The sequence below is a fragment of the Eublepharis macularius genome, chromosome 12, assembly GCF_028583425.1.
Source record: "Eublepharis macularius isolate TG4126 chromosome 12, MPM_Emac_v1.0, whole genome shotgun sequence".
In the NCBI taxonomy this organism is placed as follows: domain Eukaryota; kingdom Metazoa; phylum Chordata; class Lepidosauria; order Squamata; family Eublepharidae; genus Eublepharis; species Eublepharis macularius.
This window is the reverse complement of record NC_072801.1, coordinates 48,006,101-48,024,499: the sequence shown is the minus strand read 5'-3', so window position 1 is coordinate 48,024,499 and position 18,399 is coordinate 48,006,101. Positions and strand designations below refer to the sequence as shown.

The 18,399-nt window shown below is 45.5% G+C and overlaps 1 protein-coding gene across 1 annotated transcript in view; it reads left to right on the top strand.

Moving 5' to 3' along the window:
- SHANK1 (SH3 and multiple ankyrin repeat domains 1) overlaps positions 1–17,565 on the top strand; it is a 64,859-nt gene extending 47,294 nt beyond the window's left edge. The window contains exons 18-24 of the mRNA XM_054993319.1: positions 1,567–1,575; positions 2,794–2,817; positions 3,065–3,121; positions 5,548–5,672; positions 6,691–6,793; positions 7,400–9,815; positions 16,991–17,565. Coding sequence (XP_054849294.1) covers positions 1,567–1,575; positions 2,794–2,817; positions 3,065–3,121; positions 5,548–5,672; positions 6,691–6,793; positions 7,400–9,815; positions 16,991–17,555 — 3,299 coding nt within the window. The 3' untranslated portion in view covers positions 17,556–17,565. The remainder of the gene's footprint in view (positions 1–1,566; positions 1,576–2,793; positions 2,818–3,064; positions 3,122–5,547; positions 5,673–6,690; positions 6,794–7,399; positions 9,816–16,990) is intronic.
- Positions 17,566–18,399: the final 834 nt, after the last annotated feature.

Below are 18,399 nucleotides of genomic sequence, written 5' to 3'. Positions count from 1 at the left end.
GTGGAGAACATGGAGCACAAACCATCTAAGATTATGCCTGTAGCGATGTGCGGTTTCTGCTTCCATCTAGCCACTGGAAAATTCTGTAGTGAAAGCAGGGACTGGGGAGGAAGGAGTGCATACAAATGTGTCCTAGCGAGGCCTGAGTGTGTACATAGTGCCATTTTGGGAGGATTCAAGATGGCATTGCTGATAGTACAACTAGCGGTTAGAAGGTTCTGCTAGGGAAAAACTGAAAGCGGAATCTTGAGAGATCCTCTCCTGATAGTTCATCCTCTTCCCTCCATAGAGATGCCGAAATCTACCCTCAAATGCTGCTTAAAGCAGATATTTGCAGCAGATTTACCTAGAATCAGTTGCAGCAGATGAAAAATGGGGCATCACAGTTGTAGAAATGTCATTCACAGAGCTGCAGTTGGATCAGTGGACATCCCAGGTTATGCAGTACATTAGAACATAAAAGCAGCCATGCTGGATCAGACCAGTGGTCCATCTAATTCCTGCATCCCACAGTAGCTAGAGAGATGCCATCAGAATATCTGCAAGCAAAGCACAGAGCCCAAAGGTCTCCCCTGTTATTGCTCCCTAGCATTTGTATCCAGAGGATTGCTGCCTTTGAATGTGGAGGTTTCATTGAGCCATTGTGGATGGGTCAATAGCCATGGATGAATTTATCTAACCCCTTTTAAAGCCAACTAAACCAATGGCCATTGCAATATCTTGTGACATTGAGTTCCACAAGTTAATCTTTGAATGAAGAAAGATTCACTCGTGTATTTTTGTGTGTGTGCCTGGGGAGTAGTTGAAGCATACCGGGTTGTATCCAGCTCAGATTGTGCTGCTGGAGTTCTTGCACAAGCAGAGTCATGAAAAAGACTACGGCAGCCACTTGCACTAAGTCAGACTTATTGTATCCTCACTTGTGTTTCTGTTTGCACTGGTTGTGTAACCAGTTTCTAGGCATTATAATAGATAGGGAGGAAAATGTGTTGAGTTGAGCAAGATCTTGCGCAACTGTAAATGTGCTAAGCCTGTTTATATTCCTTTTTGCACATTTCTGGCTCCAACCCATTATCTGGAGAGGATCTTGAATGTCTGAACTGGCTTTCGGGCATCTGGGATCACATACTAACAGCTGTGCTGTGCAACAAAAAAAAAATCCAGTCAGCTACCTTATTTTAGACGTTGAATTTTTTTTTTTGAAAGAAAGATCTTTAGTTATGGAATGGAACAAAACAATAGAGTTTGCAGAATATAGAAGAGCAATATTCCCCAAGAAAGTCAAGGTCTGCCTAGTTATGTTTTTGTGGCTGGAATACATTCAGAAAATTAAAACCACCTTTTAAAAAAAGAAAGTCAAATATGCCAAGTCACTGTTTTTATAGAAATGGCACAATTTTGGGAAGGTAGGTAGTTTGCCAAACGGGGAATGTATGAAAGCATAAATATGGACATCTCAGCTCTATGAATTGTTACGGGGATTGTCTTTTGCATTTCTGTGTCCGCCATCTTTCTTCTTGTCTACCCACTGCTGCCTGGGACTGCCAAAACTTTGGCTGATCATAGTGGAGAAAGGTGAGTTCCTGTTCTCTTCCTGCACCCCCCCTCCCCCCCAGTTGCTCCAATAATAGAACTGTTGATTGTAGATACAATACACCCCTTTCCCATTTTCTCAAGACGGAGACACAAGGGATTCATATTTTGTCACTTAAGTAAAATCTATCTATCTGGATTCCCTGGCACAGTGCACTTATGTAGTAACGTCCAGTAAAAAGGTTCCCTTCTTCATATTCGCAGCTGTAAGGCAGCAAGAGACAATTCAGGAGCTGGGGCAGGTTTTGATGTTGCCGGGTGAGCTGTCTCCTGCACCTCTCCTGGCCACCTTTGCTTTTGCAACACACCTAGCTCCAAATTCAGTGGATTGGATCTGATCAGGTGGTTCCATGCACATTAGATTGTCTCTGCTGTGGAGCATACTTCCTCTTCTCTTAGCAGTTCTGCTTGCACACAGGCTCGTTTAAAACTATTGAATTTGCACATGGAAGTGCTAACAGAAGTGAAAGTGTGCTGTGAAGCTGAGTCTATCTAGCACGCACGTAAGTTGTTCGTAGCATTCAAGCAAATGTTGCTTTATGGATCCCTTTTTTTTACACTCCTTTTCAGATGAACTCTGATCAAATGTGTGTTTGATGCTGCTTGTTTTTTCAAACCTTTTTTTAGAAAAAAATGTTGAAATGGGGGCAAAGAGGGCTTTGTAGTTGACACAGGGTTTAGCTAAACAGTACTCTGCACGACCTTGCTGGATGGGGGAAGCAGGTTGTATGACAAAGGCAGAATCCCACCATTCAATGCTGAGCATAGTCCCAATCCAAGAAGAAGGGGTGTTGGCTTCGTGGTTGGCCGGTCCTTCTGCCAATCAACAACATGCACAGTCCTGCTCCAAGAAGAGTAGGGGGGAGCAGTGGTTTCATGACTGACATAAGAGCCAGCCAAACAGCCTTGAGCATGCCCAACTTTTTCTGAAAAGCAAAACTCAATCCAGTGGAATATAAGCTCTTTGGGCTGACATCACAGGGAGTTGCACAGTACATCAGTACTAAAGTTGTACAAATTTGTATGCACCATTAGTGTGCCAGCGCTGCCATTCCTCCACTATGAGTCTACCCCTTCACCTGATTCCTGTTACCATGCCTCAGTGGTAATGGGGTGCCAGGCTTCCTTCCCATCTATCTGCTCCCCACACGTCGAAGTGCTAATTTATTGCCCTCTTGCTATCTCCCTCCCACTGTTCAGTCTCCCCCTGGAAGAAGAAAGCAGGTGAGTGTTGCACATTCCTCACCCCTCCACACACGCCCTGGCCTGCCTGCTTCTTTGTCATTACCTCCTATACCCCCCCACCCTGCTCTGCACTCTTCCACCAATGCTCCCATCTGCCACCACCGTTGCTGCCACCACCCCCGCCCCCTCTCTGCGTGGAGCACCACAAACTGGTCCTCCACCCTGACACCCCATCACAGGTCCACCCCCCGCACCCCGTTATCCTCCCCTCCTGTCGTCTCTGCAGATTACGAGCCAGCAATGGGCCCTGACAAGAAGAGGACGGTCTATCAGATGGCTTTGAGTGAGTAAGAAAAATATGCTTTGGCTACTTGAAACAACTGCTGAGAGAGGTCAGAACAAAGGCTGGGCAGCTGGGACGCATCACTGCTTGGCCTGTGAAAAGCTCGAAGGGACTGTATCCTGCTGCTTGGCTTAGAAAGTTTTGAAGCCTTCCTCCAAGAGCTTTCTTCCAACAGAAGTGGCTCTGCCTCTGGTAGAAGAACCTCTTAAGCTGGAGGAAGGCGCCTTAATGTTGCCAGACTTTGCTCAGTGGAGTGGTTGGAGTCCTGCCAATATTTCACAGCAGCAAGATTTTCTGGAGTCCAGGACTGCTGGATTCTCCAAGAGGGGAGGTTGAACACAAAGACCCCTGTATTCTCTTGGCTGGTATTTATTTACCCAGCATGCCCAGTGGCTATTGATCTCAGTCCTTGTCAGGAATGCTCATCATTTGGTAACTTCCTGCAGCTGTCTAAATATAACAGGGAAAGGACCTCTGACTGTCCCATCAATCCAATAAGCTCATTTATTGGCTACACGAGAGAGAGCCTTTTCAGTTGCGGCCCCATGATTATGGAACCATCTTCCTAGAGAGGTGCACCTGGCCCCCTCCCTCTCAGTCCAGGGGACAGCTGAAGATGGCTTTGTTCAGGACAGCATTCAGTTAGTTAGTTTTTACTAGCTGCTATTTTAAACTATCACTTTATGTTTATTGTCTTAATGTTTATTGTCTTACTTACATTGCAAGTACTTTGTATCTTGCATCTATGAGGCGAGTTGTGTATTTGGAGACTGCGTTCTGGTTGTGTCGAGTGTTTTTGTTAACATGGATGTAACGCCAATAAAGGTTGCTGAACTGAACCGAGTTCCATAGATTAGAAACATTAATAAACGTTTTAAATAAATAAATCTGAAGGCACTGAAAAGTGAAGCATCTGCAAGTGGATTGTTGTAGGCCTAAAAAAGGTGGGAGAGTAGTAGGCATAGCTTTGTTCCAGAAGAACAGTGGGTAGGTCCGTGACAGATGGGGTGTTTAACCTGCAAAAGAAACAAAAGACTTGAGGAAGTGTCAGAAAGAAGCCACTGCTCCCCGTTTCTTTAGGCTTATCCTTTCAGAGTGGAAGGGTCCAGCAACAGGAATGGCCTACAGCAGAGGTTTCACTTTGAACTTGGGGACTCAAATCCAGGATCTGGGAATGCTGGGAATCTTGGGGGAAGCAGTTTTTTACACACTGTCCAGTCTGTTGAGCCAGGAGCCATTGAGAACTCCATTTCCCAGGCTCCCCAGGGTGACGGATGCTCCATGCAAGTGTCTAGGTCAGAGCATCACTGCTGTAAGTCCTGTCCCCCATACCTGCAATGGTAATCTTTGGGAAGGAAGGTACGCCACCATTACGAAAACAACCTGAAGTTTTCTGAGCATTCTCTAAGAAAGTTCAGAAAAATCAGACTATTTACAAGGTACACCAGGTTTTCCATAAGGTAATTTAGTACCTAACAAAATTCTGTCCATCAGTCATTCTAATACTTTAAAATATTGACTGTTGGAGATATGTGATTGGGCAGTGGACCATTTTTGGCTTTTGCCAGTCAAATGGCAACCGTGCTTCTGGCATCTTTCTCCTGCTAGACAAGTGCATGAAACAGTTGCATGGAAGAATATTTTGCAATTTGGCTCAGCCTCACTGGGCAGTGATCTGGTGTGAGCCATTTTGTCTTGGTTTCCTTAGCCCTGTCTTGAAGGGTTGTTGAGAAGATGAGTGAAAAAGAAAGAATGTATAGTACTTGGCCTGCTAAAAGAATGCCAGAACTTAATCCATTCAACAAACGGGTTTGAGCAAGAGTGTTGAGAGTAAGGAATGTATGGATTTCTTGGGAGGAGGGAGTAGAAATTGAGTGGGTGATTGGTCAACCCCGCAGGGCAGTTGGCCAGTTTCCAATAAACCAGCAACAGCCTGATAGTTGCTGGGATTCTTGTAGAGGATGCTGGTTTAGGAAGACCTTGGTCTGATTGTGGGTTGTATTCCTATCATACCGTCTATGTAATGGATGTGTCTTATCATTCTGTTCTACCGATCATCCTTTCATTCTGTTGTACAAACAGAGTAGAATCCAATACTGAATGCATACTCAGAAAAGTTATCCCACATCCAGACCCTACGTTCTTTCTCTATAAGTTTAAAAAAATGTTGTTGGAATACAGATACAGTTTTTAACAAAAGCAGTTTTTCTTTAAACCCCTCCCCCGCACTGTTTAAGGTAGTAGCCCTGGTACAGTCATCAGTGCAGGGAAGTCTGGAGCTAGAATTCCTGGGTTCTCTTTTCTGTTTAGAAACGGGACTATCCTGAGCTGTATCAGTCAAGAGAGGTGTGGGTGCTGTTTCTACGAAACATAATGGAGGGATTCCAGTCTTGTCCTCTTTCTTTCCCTCCCTTCCCTTGTTACAGACAAACTGGATGAGATCCTGGCTGCTGCTCAACAAACCATCAGCGTAGGGGATGGGTGTGGAAGTGGAGGACTTCCTTCCTTGGGGAAGTCCCGGGGCGCTGCCAAGAATTATTTCTCTGCTGAGGTAGGACCGAAAACCAAGTCCATGACAGGAACGTTTGTCTCTTTTGAGATTTTAAAAAATTCAGACAGGGGCAACACAGGAGCATATCGCCATTTTGTAAGGCTGATTTTCTTGTTTTGTAAAAGTTCTTTGGAAGACTCCTGTCCAACCTGAGTCCATTTCCATGAGATGGAATTCACAGTATCTGAGATGTTGGAGACATCATATGCTACTTGTGTTTTCTCTCTTCTTGCGTGTGTGTGTGTGTTCCTGCACCGGATCGGAACTGTAGTGCATGGCACAATGAGCTCCAGGCTCTCCCACCATCTACACTGTCACCCCATGCAGAAAGAACCCAGGAAAAGAAGTCTTTGGCTCCTTAAGGAAGACCATTTGATCTTTTGCAGATGTCAACTAACTCCCCTTCCCAGATAACAGTACAAGGAGGTTGGAAAGATTGATGTTCTTTCAACACCAACCTAGAGCGGAGACAGCACACACAGGAAAGAGAGAGCATGCAAGTAACACATGACCAGGTTTGGGGTCCCCACCCTGTGAACTCTGTCCTCATGGAATTTTAACTGCTTGCTATATCTGGGGGTTTTTTTAATAAGAGTTGAAGAGTGGCATAACTATCCGCTTCTCTCCCTGGTGTCTTCTTCCTGCAAAGGGCCAGCTGGATTGTTTTCCTGTGTTGTGGTGGGCATCTTAGCCTGGCGGGTTCTGTTTCTATGGAATCCTTTTGATAAAAGACAGGCGGGTCTGGGGCTGTTTCATGGCTGTGAAATCCCTGGTTCGAATCTCACTTTGGCCCTTGAAGTGAGCACTTTCTCATCTTCCATCTGCAATACAAGGATATAAGTTGTGATCCACCTTTCAAGATTGTTGTGCTTACTGAGCAATATATGGGCGATAACTCGAAAAAGCACCATGGAAATACTTTCTGGTGGTGGTATTTTGTTATGTCTGCACATAACCCATTTGGTGGGGTTTTTTTGTCCTACTTATTAGTGTTCTTTTTTCCCCCTCCTTTCTTCAGCCCAGTTTTGAACAACACCGCCTTGGCCAACCCAGCTATGAGCGCCCATCGTACCTACCAGCCAGTCATCCCCCAGGCATGATGCTCCGCCAGAAATCTATTGGTGAGACGGGGCCTGGAGGGAGAGAAATAGACTCTGCAATGAGACTGAAGAACTAAGGGGGAGCCTAATCTGCTTTCAGTTCTCTAGAGGGAGCAGTCTAGGGTGCAGTGGCCTAGTTATTGATGGAACTGCAGTTATCACATGGTAGTCTGGTTGTTTGAAATGCTTGTTTCTAGATGCTCACTGTGAAACAGTCTTTATATGTATCGGCAACAGACCAGTGGTGAGAAAAAGGTTTCCCTATGATGAAGTTTTTGTGACACAGATGGTAGGTTTAACATCAAAGGTGCTTCTAATGCTGTAAGTAAGCTTGTGTGGGAAGAACAAGGAGAGAGGAGAGGGTTCTCTTTGGTTAGTCAGTGAAGGAATAGAGCATGAAGTTGTCTTACACTAAACCAGACCATTAGTCCACCATTCTATTGTCAGTTGTCTACTCTTGTAAGTCTCAAAGAGAAAAAGGCATTTCTTACCACCCACTGCCTGACACCTGGATGTTGCAGGGATAGAATTTTGGGATCCTCTGCATGCAGAATACATGCCCTGCCATTGTGCTGTGGCCCCTCATGAAGGATTGTTCCATGATGGTAGCCTTATTTCCCTCCACAGGAGCTGCTGAGGATGAGAAGCCCTACCTCACTCCCCCTCCCATGAAGTTTAGCCGCAGCCTTTCGGTCCCGGGATCTGATGACATTCCCCCACCTCCTACCACATCCCCACCCGACCCACCATACAGCACACCCCCCTCAGCATCTGGACGCGTTACACCCTCGGCCCGCTCCACCTTCAACCCCAGCGCTGAAGCCAAGCTGTATTCGGCTTCCCTGCACCAGGAGCCGTCATATGAGCCCCCATCTCGTGCCAGTGCTCGCGACAAGATTTCCCTTTATCGCCAAGAGTCTGAGCAGGGGGCCGAGGGATCCACTGCCCGTGGTTGGCGAGGCCACACCCCTGACCTTCGTTACTACAACCTGCCCCCGCGGGCCACGAACACCGCCATGTATGTCCCCACAAAGCCCATACGCAGGAAGGGACCGCTGGTCAAGCAGACCAAAGTGGAGGATGAACAGCGTCAACAGCAGGGCAGTGCCGCTGCTTCTCAGATGCAAGCATCATCTGCACAGACCCCATCATCTGCCCCACCAGAGAAGAGTTCCATCCCCATCCCCACCATAATCATCAAAGCTCCCTCGACTAGCAGTAGTGGGCGCAGCAGCCAAGGAAGCAGCATGGAAGCAGAGAGCCAACCGGAGCCAGCAGTGCCTGTGCCGTCACTGCAGCTCCACAACAGTATGGATTTCACTAGCCAGTTTGGGGCAGCCTTAGTCGGAGCTGCCCGGCGTGACCGAGAGTGGTACAGCGAGGCTCGCCGCAAATCAGCCCTCTTCCTCTCCACCGAGCAACCGGATGACGAGTCCCAGCAGACTCCCGTGCCCCGCCTCCGCCACTCCAAATCCATCGATGAAGGCATGTTCTCCAGCGAGCCATACATCCAGCTGAACATGGTGCCCAGCTTCAGTGGTGCCAGTGGCGCTGGAAGCAGCTCTAGTTACCTCCCATCTCGCGCTGCTAAAGCATATGGGGCGAGCACCACCAGCGCCTTCACTTCTGTGTGCTCCAGCTTCCTTCCACAGCTCCAGCCCCACTCCACTCCTCTCATTCACCCACTGACTGGCAAGATTTTAGATCCTGGTTCCCCCTTGGGGCTGGCGTTAGTGGCTCGCGAGCGGGCATTGAAAGAGTCCCAGTCCCAACAAGAGAGTCGAGAGGAGAGGCATTCGCGCCCATCCTCGCCACGGTTTGGTGAGGCTCCAAAAACGCCCGAGTCCCCTGGCAGCTCCATCCTGCGCCTCTGGGGGACATCAGAGCAGCAGCACCAGCACCAGCGGCCTGCTTCACCAAGGAAAGAGCCAGAGAGCCCTCGACATCACTCGCCCGAGCAGCAGCCTCCAACCCCTGCCAAAGCAGCTCCCTGGGAAAAACGGCCTGAGGAAGGGGAGAAGTTGGAGCTCCACGTGCGGTTTGTGGAGAACTGCCGTCCAACAGAGGAGGAGGAAGGGGTTCAGGAAGGTGGGAAAGCTGAGGTGGCCACAGCAGCGCCACCAGAGCGTGTCACAGAGGAAAATGGGCTCCCGTTGCTTGTGTTGCCCCCTCCTGCCCCTTCCATTGATGTCGATGATGAATTTGTCTTCACTGAGCCACTCCCACCGCCCCTTGAGTTCTCCAATAGCTTTGATAAGCCCGAGTCTCCTCCCAAAGCTGCCAACGAACTGCCCCCAGCAGCGGCCCCTCCAGCTGCTCCCCCTGCCCCTGCTACCTTAGACTCAACAGCCTCTAGCCTGACGTCCTATGACAGCGAGGTGGCCACCTTGACCCAAGCCGGGACGGCAGAAACCAAGGAGGCCCCCCATGTCAACTTTTCTTCCGTTGTGTCATCTATCGCCATCCCTGCAGCAGAGGCCCCCGAAGCAGTGACCGACTCTGGCATTGAGGAAGTGGACAGTCGTAGCAGCAGCGACCACCACTTGGAGACCATCAGCAGTGTCTCCACGCTGTCTAGCATGTCTGGGGAAGGCACAGAACTCTTGGACACCTACATTACTTACTTGGATGGGCAAGCGTTCGGAGGAAGCGGCGGAGGAAGCAGTGGCGGTGGTGGTGCAGAGAAGAGCCCACTGCAAACCAAGCTGCGCTCTCGGCCATTCCCGGGTCGCTTGCCAGTGGCTACTCCCACCAGCTCCACCATTTCGGTTTCAGCATGCACTGAGAACATGTTTGCCCTCACGCCAGCCCCACCCTACCACCAGCAGCCGGCAGCCGCCGAGCCGGGCAAAGAGCTGCAACGGAAATCTCCAACGCTGCCATGGGAGGAGCCCAAGGCCTCGCCCATGTCCACCATGAAGGCCAGCATCATCAGCGAGTTGAGCACCAAGTTGCAACAGATGGGTGGTGTGTCATGGTCGCGGCCGCCTGATGCGGTGGCTCCCTTTGGTTCTGAGAGGCCCAGCTCCCTGCAGAGGCAAAGGTATTAGGCGTCTGGAGCAGGAGGAGGAGGAACAGGAAGCAGGAAGCCCGCTCCGTGCATGCCGCATCTCGTGTTTCAGTTGGGTTTGTCTCCTTTTCTCATTCTCCCGTCAATGCTTGCTTTTTATGATTTTATTTTTTACCACCATTACATTGTTTGGTGTGCTGGCAGATACAGGGGAAGGGAGTGCCATGCTTACAGCACTTCATGTTTCATGCGCAGATGGGGACAAGGGTGGTATTGCAGTTTTGGTAACTCCTCTTTGTGCATATACCAGCTGGACCTCTGGTTTATGCCTGTGTACACATGCTGACCATTCTGTGTATACCTCCATTTGCAAGCACACGTAACACAGATCAGCTCCCCTGAACACTTTAACCTTTCTCTGCATTTGCATCCCAAACTGTGCAGCAACTATGACAGTATTTACATGCATTGGGCCTCCACTCTGAGCAGACAGAAAATCAAAGAAATGGAATGAAGTGAAATGTTCATTCGCATATACAAAGGTGGCACATGTCAGGTACACATTATCTCTTGTATCCTTGCTTGGATGTGGGAAGTTTGACTCAGCTTGGGCCTGCCAAGTGCCCTTAGTTGAATGGCTTTTCTTTGTGGGACAAAATTGGAGGTTGCTCATTGGCCCTAAACACAGTCAATCTCCATAGTCCCTTCCATTCAACTCATAGTCCCTTCCATTCAACTCAGCCCCATTGCTGAATTTTATTTGCTCCATGCTGTCATTCATCTGTAGCCACATCCGTGCTGCTGGGAGAATTAACTGCCATTCCTCCAAATTCAGTTGGATTGGGCATAGAGAAAGTTGGGGCTTCCATGAACAACCCATGTAATCAAGGTGGTTTGTCTTTGGGAAGAGTTGGCTGGGCCTTTATTGTTTTCGGGAAAAGTGAATGAAGGGCATAGTCTACTAGCTTGTTTGGAAGAGAGGGAACTATGTGTATATGTGAGTGAGAGATACAGAGAGCAATCCTAAGTAGCTCTACTCAGAAGTAAGTCCTATTTTATTCAACAAGGAAAGTGTTTGTAGAATTATAGCCACGGGTTAGTGAATTTCGGCAGGAGGAATTATAACTCCTGGGCTTTCTGAGATGGAAAAATAGAGGACACAGCGAGTTAGAAGTGGGTGCTCTGGAATATGGGGAAGTCCTGAATATGAGCAAGTGAGAATAAACATTCATGAGTTGGTTGGAGCAGAAAGGGAGGAGGAGGGAATCCATTACCTGTAACCTTTATTTTTTTCAGAGGCCGTCTGGTAGATCTTTCTTCTTCCTCCAAACGGCTCAGTTCTTTAAAAATAAGTCTCCTAAAGGAAAAAAGTTGCAAGTTACAATATCTTAAGTGTAGGATCCACTTTTTTCTCATTTATCTTCTAAGTTTTATTTATTATAAAAATTAAGTAAACGTCAAAACAAAACCATTATTGTGATATTGTAAAGACATCATTAGAATTTAAAATCTTAATCTCATAACTAATCTCTTGGATACTATTCCATTTTTCGATTTATGCCTTTTTTAATACGCCCATCCCTCGGTCATACTGGCTCTGAAAACTTTGATAATTCCACTGTGTTATGCTCTGCTGGTCTCTCTCCTGGTCTGTCATGATACGAGCTTGTAGTGGGACCAGTAGCTGCCAGCTCAGTTTGACTATATACAAATGCAGGTGCACTAGTTTAAATTTCTTCCCTTCTCACACGTACAAACCAGGATTCCAAGTCAGACTTCAATCTAGGTTTAGTTTGGGATTCTGACTTGGTTTGATTCATGCCATATCATTGGTAATAAGTTAATAACAGAGATTCAGGAAGGAGGTATGTGTGGGATCATGTGCATGTTGGTTTCATGTCAGTTATGTGTGCCCTATGAACACACTTCTCTTTTGAGAATTTCAATGTAATTTCTATCATATTTAATTCCAAGGGGAATGTTTAATTTGGGGGGAGAAAATGTTTTAAAAATACATGCTGTTTGAATCTCCAGACTAGCCATGGTTCTGTTTTGGCTATTTTTGAAAAGCAGAAACAAAAATACAAATTTAGCTTGTTTTTCTTGGCAATAAAAAGAAGCAAGAATAAGGCTGCATAAATCTGAATTGTGGCCGCATATAGGATGCTGTGTATAGCAGTCCCCAGAATGGCATGTTGTAGAGCAAATAACAAATGCAGAAAGTTGGTCAAATTGCAGTGAAGAAAGGTTGAAGTGGTTTGGACTTTTTTAGTTTTAAAAGGAAGCTAATTAGTGCGGGGAGAGAAAAAAATCTTTAAAAAATAATAGTTGGAGAAAAGAGATTCAGGGATGTTTTTCTCTATCTTACCACCAGAATTCAGGGATACGTAAGGAAGTTAGTGGTACTTGTTTCAGGACCCATAACAAGTAGGACAATTTCACACAATCCATATTTCTTAATTTAGATTATTTGTCCCCTGCTGTTCCATAAAACATGCCCAAAGTGGTTTACAATAAAATCAGTAGAGAAAAAGAGAATATAAAGAAAACAGCAGGATAAAAAGAGCCTAAAAGAAATACAAAGAGACAATTCAACATGAAGTTAAGATGAAAAAATAGCCACAGTGGTAAAAGAATGTCAGTAAATCCCAAAATACTAAGATGTGAAAAAAGCAAATGTTTTTTACCTAACACAGTGCAATCCTATGGAGTCTTAAGTCCATTGATTTAAATGGGCTTAGACTGGAGTAACTGCATGGGACTGCACTGTTAAAGCACTAGGCAGCAGGCAACACGACATGGGAATAGTGTCCCATATCGTTATGGAATTTGCTACAACAGGTAGTTACAGTCCATGACTTCAGCTTTTTTAGACCATTCTTGAAGGATAAGGATTGTTTGTTGTAAGCCAAGACAAGTATCCATGTTCAGGAGCAGGCTATCTTAGTAAAAGGTGCAAGGATCAAAGGAAGGCCCCAGTGTTCATGCCCCGTTTTGTGAGACTCCCTGACTGCTTCTGAAATGAAACTTGACCAATCCATATCTTAACCATTAAGTGAAGTCTTTACTTTTGCTTTTCCTGATACGAAGCTAACTAATTAAAAAATCCAGCAGGCCTTGTTTTGACCCAGCAAGGTCTTGTGTCTTCCCTGAGGCAAAGTTTGAGATCAGTACTGGAATTAGGAAGACATTTCTGAATCCCAGTCATGCCTGGGTTTATAAGGCCGTCTTCATACACCATACTTTACTAAATGGGAGCCGCTTTAGTCAGATGCAGTTCCACCAGTGGCACAGCCTCAGGCATAGAGCTGATTGAATGGGAATTTCCCCACAGAATCTGCACTCTGGAGAATTCTTACATTTCTCCAGGTGCCTATGAAAGGGGCCAGGATCTGTAGAAATTCCAAACTGAAATTAACTTGATTTTCCATGTCTTCATCTGTGAGAAACAGGTTGCATTTGTTATCAACATGGCAAAAGCCAGTATAGAAGTGTAGTGAAAGGTAAAGGCGACCTGGGGTGAAATCTATAAAGCCTACTGGGTGTTCTTCCCCACTCTCAGCCTCTCAGCCTAACCAACCTCACCGGGTTGTTGTGTTCATGAAATGGAGGAGGAGAGATCTATGATACCCAGAACTTCTTAAAGGAAGCGTGAGGGTTAAAATGTGATTGATATAAGAGCTAGAATCCTCCACCCCAGTGCACCCCTTCCTCTCCCTCTCAGTCATTCTTCTTCATTGGTTTACTGGAAAATCAAGTTATTATAAAGTCAAATTACTTCTCCCCTTTCTAGATTTAGGGGAGAGAAAAACCCTCAAAAGATCCTCCTGAGCATAGATTTTTTTTTAAAAAAAAATTAAATTTTATTGGGGAAAAAATAGAAATAACAATAGAAAGTGCATAGAACCTTATACAAAATACATTAAACTACAATGAAAAGAATAGAGTATATAATAATAGATTTAAGATGCATAGAAGATATAATCAAGATATATAATGTCTTGATTAGTATGGACAGTATGGAATTCATTCCATACTGTTACTCCTCTCCCTCAGTTAATTTGTTATATAAAAAAAAAGAAAGGAAAAAAACCTGTAATACTTCTAGATAGAATATCTAGTAACATATTTTTAGGGGTGGAGTTGGGTGGGGATTCAGCACAAGGTGAGGCTAAACATTTTGTATTCAACATTATATTCAGCCTCACAATATTTAGTATATTAACTTATTAGTTTAACTATTTAGCTTAGCTGCTAGTCTATTTTAATATTAATTGTACATTCTAAATTTAATAAATTGACCTATTGTGTATATAGAAAATTCATCCAATCATACAAAAAGAACATAGTAATAAGAATGATATTGAAAAGGAGAAAGAAATAGAAATTTCTAAAACCTAGTTATATAAATCAACAATAGTTATAAGTAACAGAATATATAAGCGTCAAAATAAATCTTCCCCTCCGTCTCCACTGTATTACTTATGAGTGGAATATATAATAACATATTTTAGAGTTCGTCACACGGTGAAATTTTAAGCATTTTGTTTTCAACGTTTTATTCAGCCTCATAATATTTAGTATGTTAACTTATTAGTTTAATTATTTAGCTTAACTATTAGTCTATTTTAAAATTAATTATGCATTCCACATTTAATAAATTGACCTATTGTATATATAGAAACTTCAGCCAGTCTTTCTATAGAATTATTTATTTTGAACCAATAACTAGTTGTTTATGATTTCAAATACAAATTGAGTTCAAGACAATTCTGATAGGTTCAGCTTAAGTTCTTGGTGGGGGGCTCTTACAGGTTTAGTGTTGGGAAGAAGGGGGTCAGCCTAGCTTTCTATTCGACATGCTAGTATTTTAAGATCCTAGCTGTTGAGCAGGGAATATGCAGCCATGCAGTCTGTCATCTGTAGCTTGAAGGTGATGCATTCCAGGAAAAAAGTTTTCCATGTCAGTTCTGCAAACTGATCCTGAGATTGTGACAGTATCATGCTACTAGCACCTTTCACATAGTCGTCCCATGGCTCAATGTACAATCTAACTCTGAACTCTTTCCCAATAGACACCAGTCCAACTACCTGGAGGCAAAAGATACTGTTAATTGAAGGGAGGCAATGTTTTGCAAAAGAATTGTCGCAGTGGTGTCCTCTAAAATCAGAGTGGATATAGGAGGTTGTCTTACCTTGAGTCAAATTCTTTTGATCTGTCTGGCTTAACGCTTTCTACTCTGACTGGCAATGACTCTCCCGGGAAGAGAGAGGTCTTTCCCAAATCTTGAACCAGAAATCCTTTAAAACTGAAGATGCCAGGGATTGAATTTGGGACCTGCCGCTTGCAAAGCAAGTGCTGTACCACGAAGTGGTAGCCCCTCCTTAATTTGTTCGTGATTTGGACTAGAGAACCAGTTTGTATGGACTTGAAAAGTGAAAAGTGAAAATTGTGGTCTCCCATACAGGAGTCAGAAAGGTTGTTGTTAAAACTTCAGATCCTCTACATGATGGGAGAAGGCCAAGCCTCCTACCTATGAAATGGAATTCTAGCTGACACAAATAGTTTCAGATTAAATACTTCTCACATGTCCCTAATTGTCAAGGGAACTTTGGCTTGAGTTTTTAAACTACTCCTAGTCCAGTGTTACATTTGCTGAGTTTTTTCACTGTGTTCCCATTCAGTTGCCCTCTTTAAACAGCCATGTCTGACTACTGCCATAGCCTATTACAATGTCAACCAACCAATGAGGAAAATAATGACAGACACTGCAAGCAAGTCCCATGCAGTGCTCAAAAAATGGGCCTATGAAACATTCCTGTTCCATAAAAGAACCATGACCTGCTGATTTCAGGAAGGACCATGGAGCAGATACTCTAAAGGCCAACTAACAGTGCAGTCCTAAGCAGGAGTTACTCCAGTCTATGGCCATTGATTTCAATGGGCTTAGATTGGAGTAACTCTGCTTAGGATTGTACTGTAAGTTTCTGTGTGCCTTACCTATCATGGCTCACCCCATGAATCCCCCTAATCATTTTGAGAGTTTCCATGCCTGCTGTTGGCAACACCTGGCAAGGGAGCTGACAACATATGATTCAACTGTTCCTTGTGGAAACCACACAGTTGTAGCAGAGAGCTGCCCTGTGGAAGGATCTCTCTTGTGGAACCTCTCCTTGGATCAAGAGATGTGCAACTGGATGTTGCCAACCCAATAAATTGCCCAATATTTCTGGTATCAGATTGGCAATATCTGCTAGTGGAAAGGCCCAGATTGGCAATATCTGCTAGTGGAAAGGTCCCCTTGACTAGCAATATTCTTCTCCCTCCTCTCTTCTGCTGCTGCTTTTGGGAGGGGGGAGACCTTAAGAATTTTATCGTTTTGAAAGGGCATGATTGTTTTAACCTGGGACTGTTTTTCTAGTATTTATTTAAAAGAATTCTGGATACAATATTTCCAATATTTTTTGAAAACAGTAATCATGTCCTTCCTGACCTTCTGGTAGAGAATTAAAATGATTGCATTTGAAATACACACCCCTACTTGGGACCTTCGGGTTGGGTTGCTGTTTCATGTTGCGAGAGCTTTTGAGGGTCAAGCTACCCTTGACTCTCTTGGTCATGTAGACCATTTTTCCCAAGTGTGGGAGTTTCTTCTTAGTATTCTTAATCATCAACCAAAGCTGCACTTTGCATCAGAAGTTTGTTAGGGAGAAGGAAATCTGCCAGTTTTGTTTCCCTTGTTTTATTGTAATCAGAGCAGCTGCAGGTAGTCGCAGTTTGGAATCTGTAGGAAGAGGGATGTTGGTCTCTTTTGCTACTGGCCACTTTCCTGAGCAGAATCATCCTCTCTCTGCTGTTTTTGGCCCTGCGGTTGAAAAGAAGACAGTTGCTTGTATTTTCCACCTTCCTCCCCAGGGACAAAAAGTAGATTATCAGTACTGCTGCTTTGAAAAGAATAAATCATGGGGGGGGGGGAAATCACCTATGCACTGCATATGTAATTTGACTCTTAAGTTTGGAACCCAGAACTTGTGTCTCAGGACCTCTAGGAAGCACTTGCCTGTTCCAGCATCAGCCTTAGTTGTGTTACTGGAGAAAGGATACGTCGGTATAAGGTAGCATGCCAGATTATTCCAGCCCCAGCCTCTTCCAGCAGAGAATATTGTGGGTTTTGATGCTCTCTTGTTCCTTATCTCTTTCCCCACAGGCTCCCTGATGAGACATCCCCGTCACTGATCTCCAAGCCTGTAAGCAGCCTTTTCCACAACTGGCCTAAGTCCCCACAGGGCAAGCACCCCAAAAGCGTGGAATTTGACATCCGCCCAGCCCTGCGGCGTGCTCCGAGTCCTGCTGCCCTGCCCAGCGAGCACAAGATTAGCCCTGCTCCCCGGCCGTCCTCCCTTCCTATCCTGCCTTCGGTGCCCATATATACAGGCGTATTTGATCTCCGCGGTTCGCCCACTTCTGGTGGTGAGCACCCTTTTCCTGGCTTCTCATCAGGCAGCCGCTCCTTGTCTCCTACCCACTTCCTGCCGCCCGCCACGGACAAGCCGTTTGGCTCCAAGCCGCTGCCTTTCTGGACCAAGTACGATGTGGCCGACTGGCTAGAGTACCTGAAGCTGGGGGAGCACCGGGATCGGTTCCTGGACAACGAAATTGACGGTTCCCACCTGCCATCCCTCACCAAGGAAGATTTCATTGACCTGGGCGTGACACGAGTGGGGCACCGCATGAACATCGCCCGAGCCCTCAAGTTCTTTCTGGAGAGGTGATGGGGGAAACTGCCCTGCCCCGGGGAGCCTCTCGCCTGAATGTACAATGGACCTCCACCACTGGGGAGAAAAAAATGAGGTGGAGGGGTTGCAGCTGCGGGGCTGGGCATGGGGGAAGCTGTAAGGAGAGACCCTATGGGCGAGGGTATGGTAGGGCAGGTGAGGATACCCTCCCCCCACTTGGCAGAAAGATGCTTTGAGAAGCTCACCAAAGCCTGCCTGTGCCCCCTCACTTCCATGCACTTTCCTCTTGCATTGCTATGTAGCAGTTTGCTGGTTTTGCTCATCCAATAGTTGGTACCAGCACAGCATACGAACCTATGTGCGTAACGTCATTTTGCGGGCATTCTCTCTATATAATCTTTTCATTCTCCAGCAGCTTCACAGCTTGTTCCAACACTCTCGTTGCTTGTATCCCTGGTGTCATCCCCCCTCCCCAAACTGTACAGAACCTTACACCTGCCCCATCACCCCTCCCCCCTGTTGCTTAATGGCCATCATTTCACACTTTGAGGTTCAGGCGTGCTTGCGCGTTAAACTCATCCTGCCGTGTCAACAGCTTGCCCTGTGTGTCTTCACAATTACCCAGGGTTGTTAAGTACTCTGCATTTTAAACAACTACAACAAAACCCAAGCAAAGATAGATTTGGTTACCTGTCTAAAATTTGACCTGGCTGTAGAGATTCCATTCCCGATATGCATCCAAGCTTATTTTCACAGTCATGGGGGCTTAGAAAATTATCTTTTTTAAAGAAATGAAAGCTGAGATCTCAGAAATTAGTACTGATTCATACAGTGCCAAATTACATAAAACCAAAGCATTTGCAGCTTTTAAACCTGACTC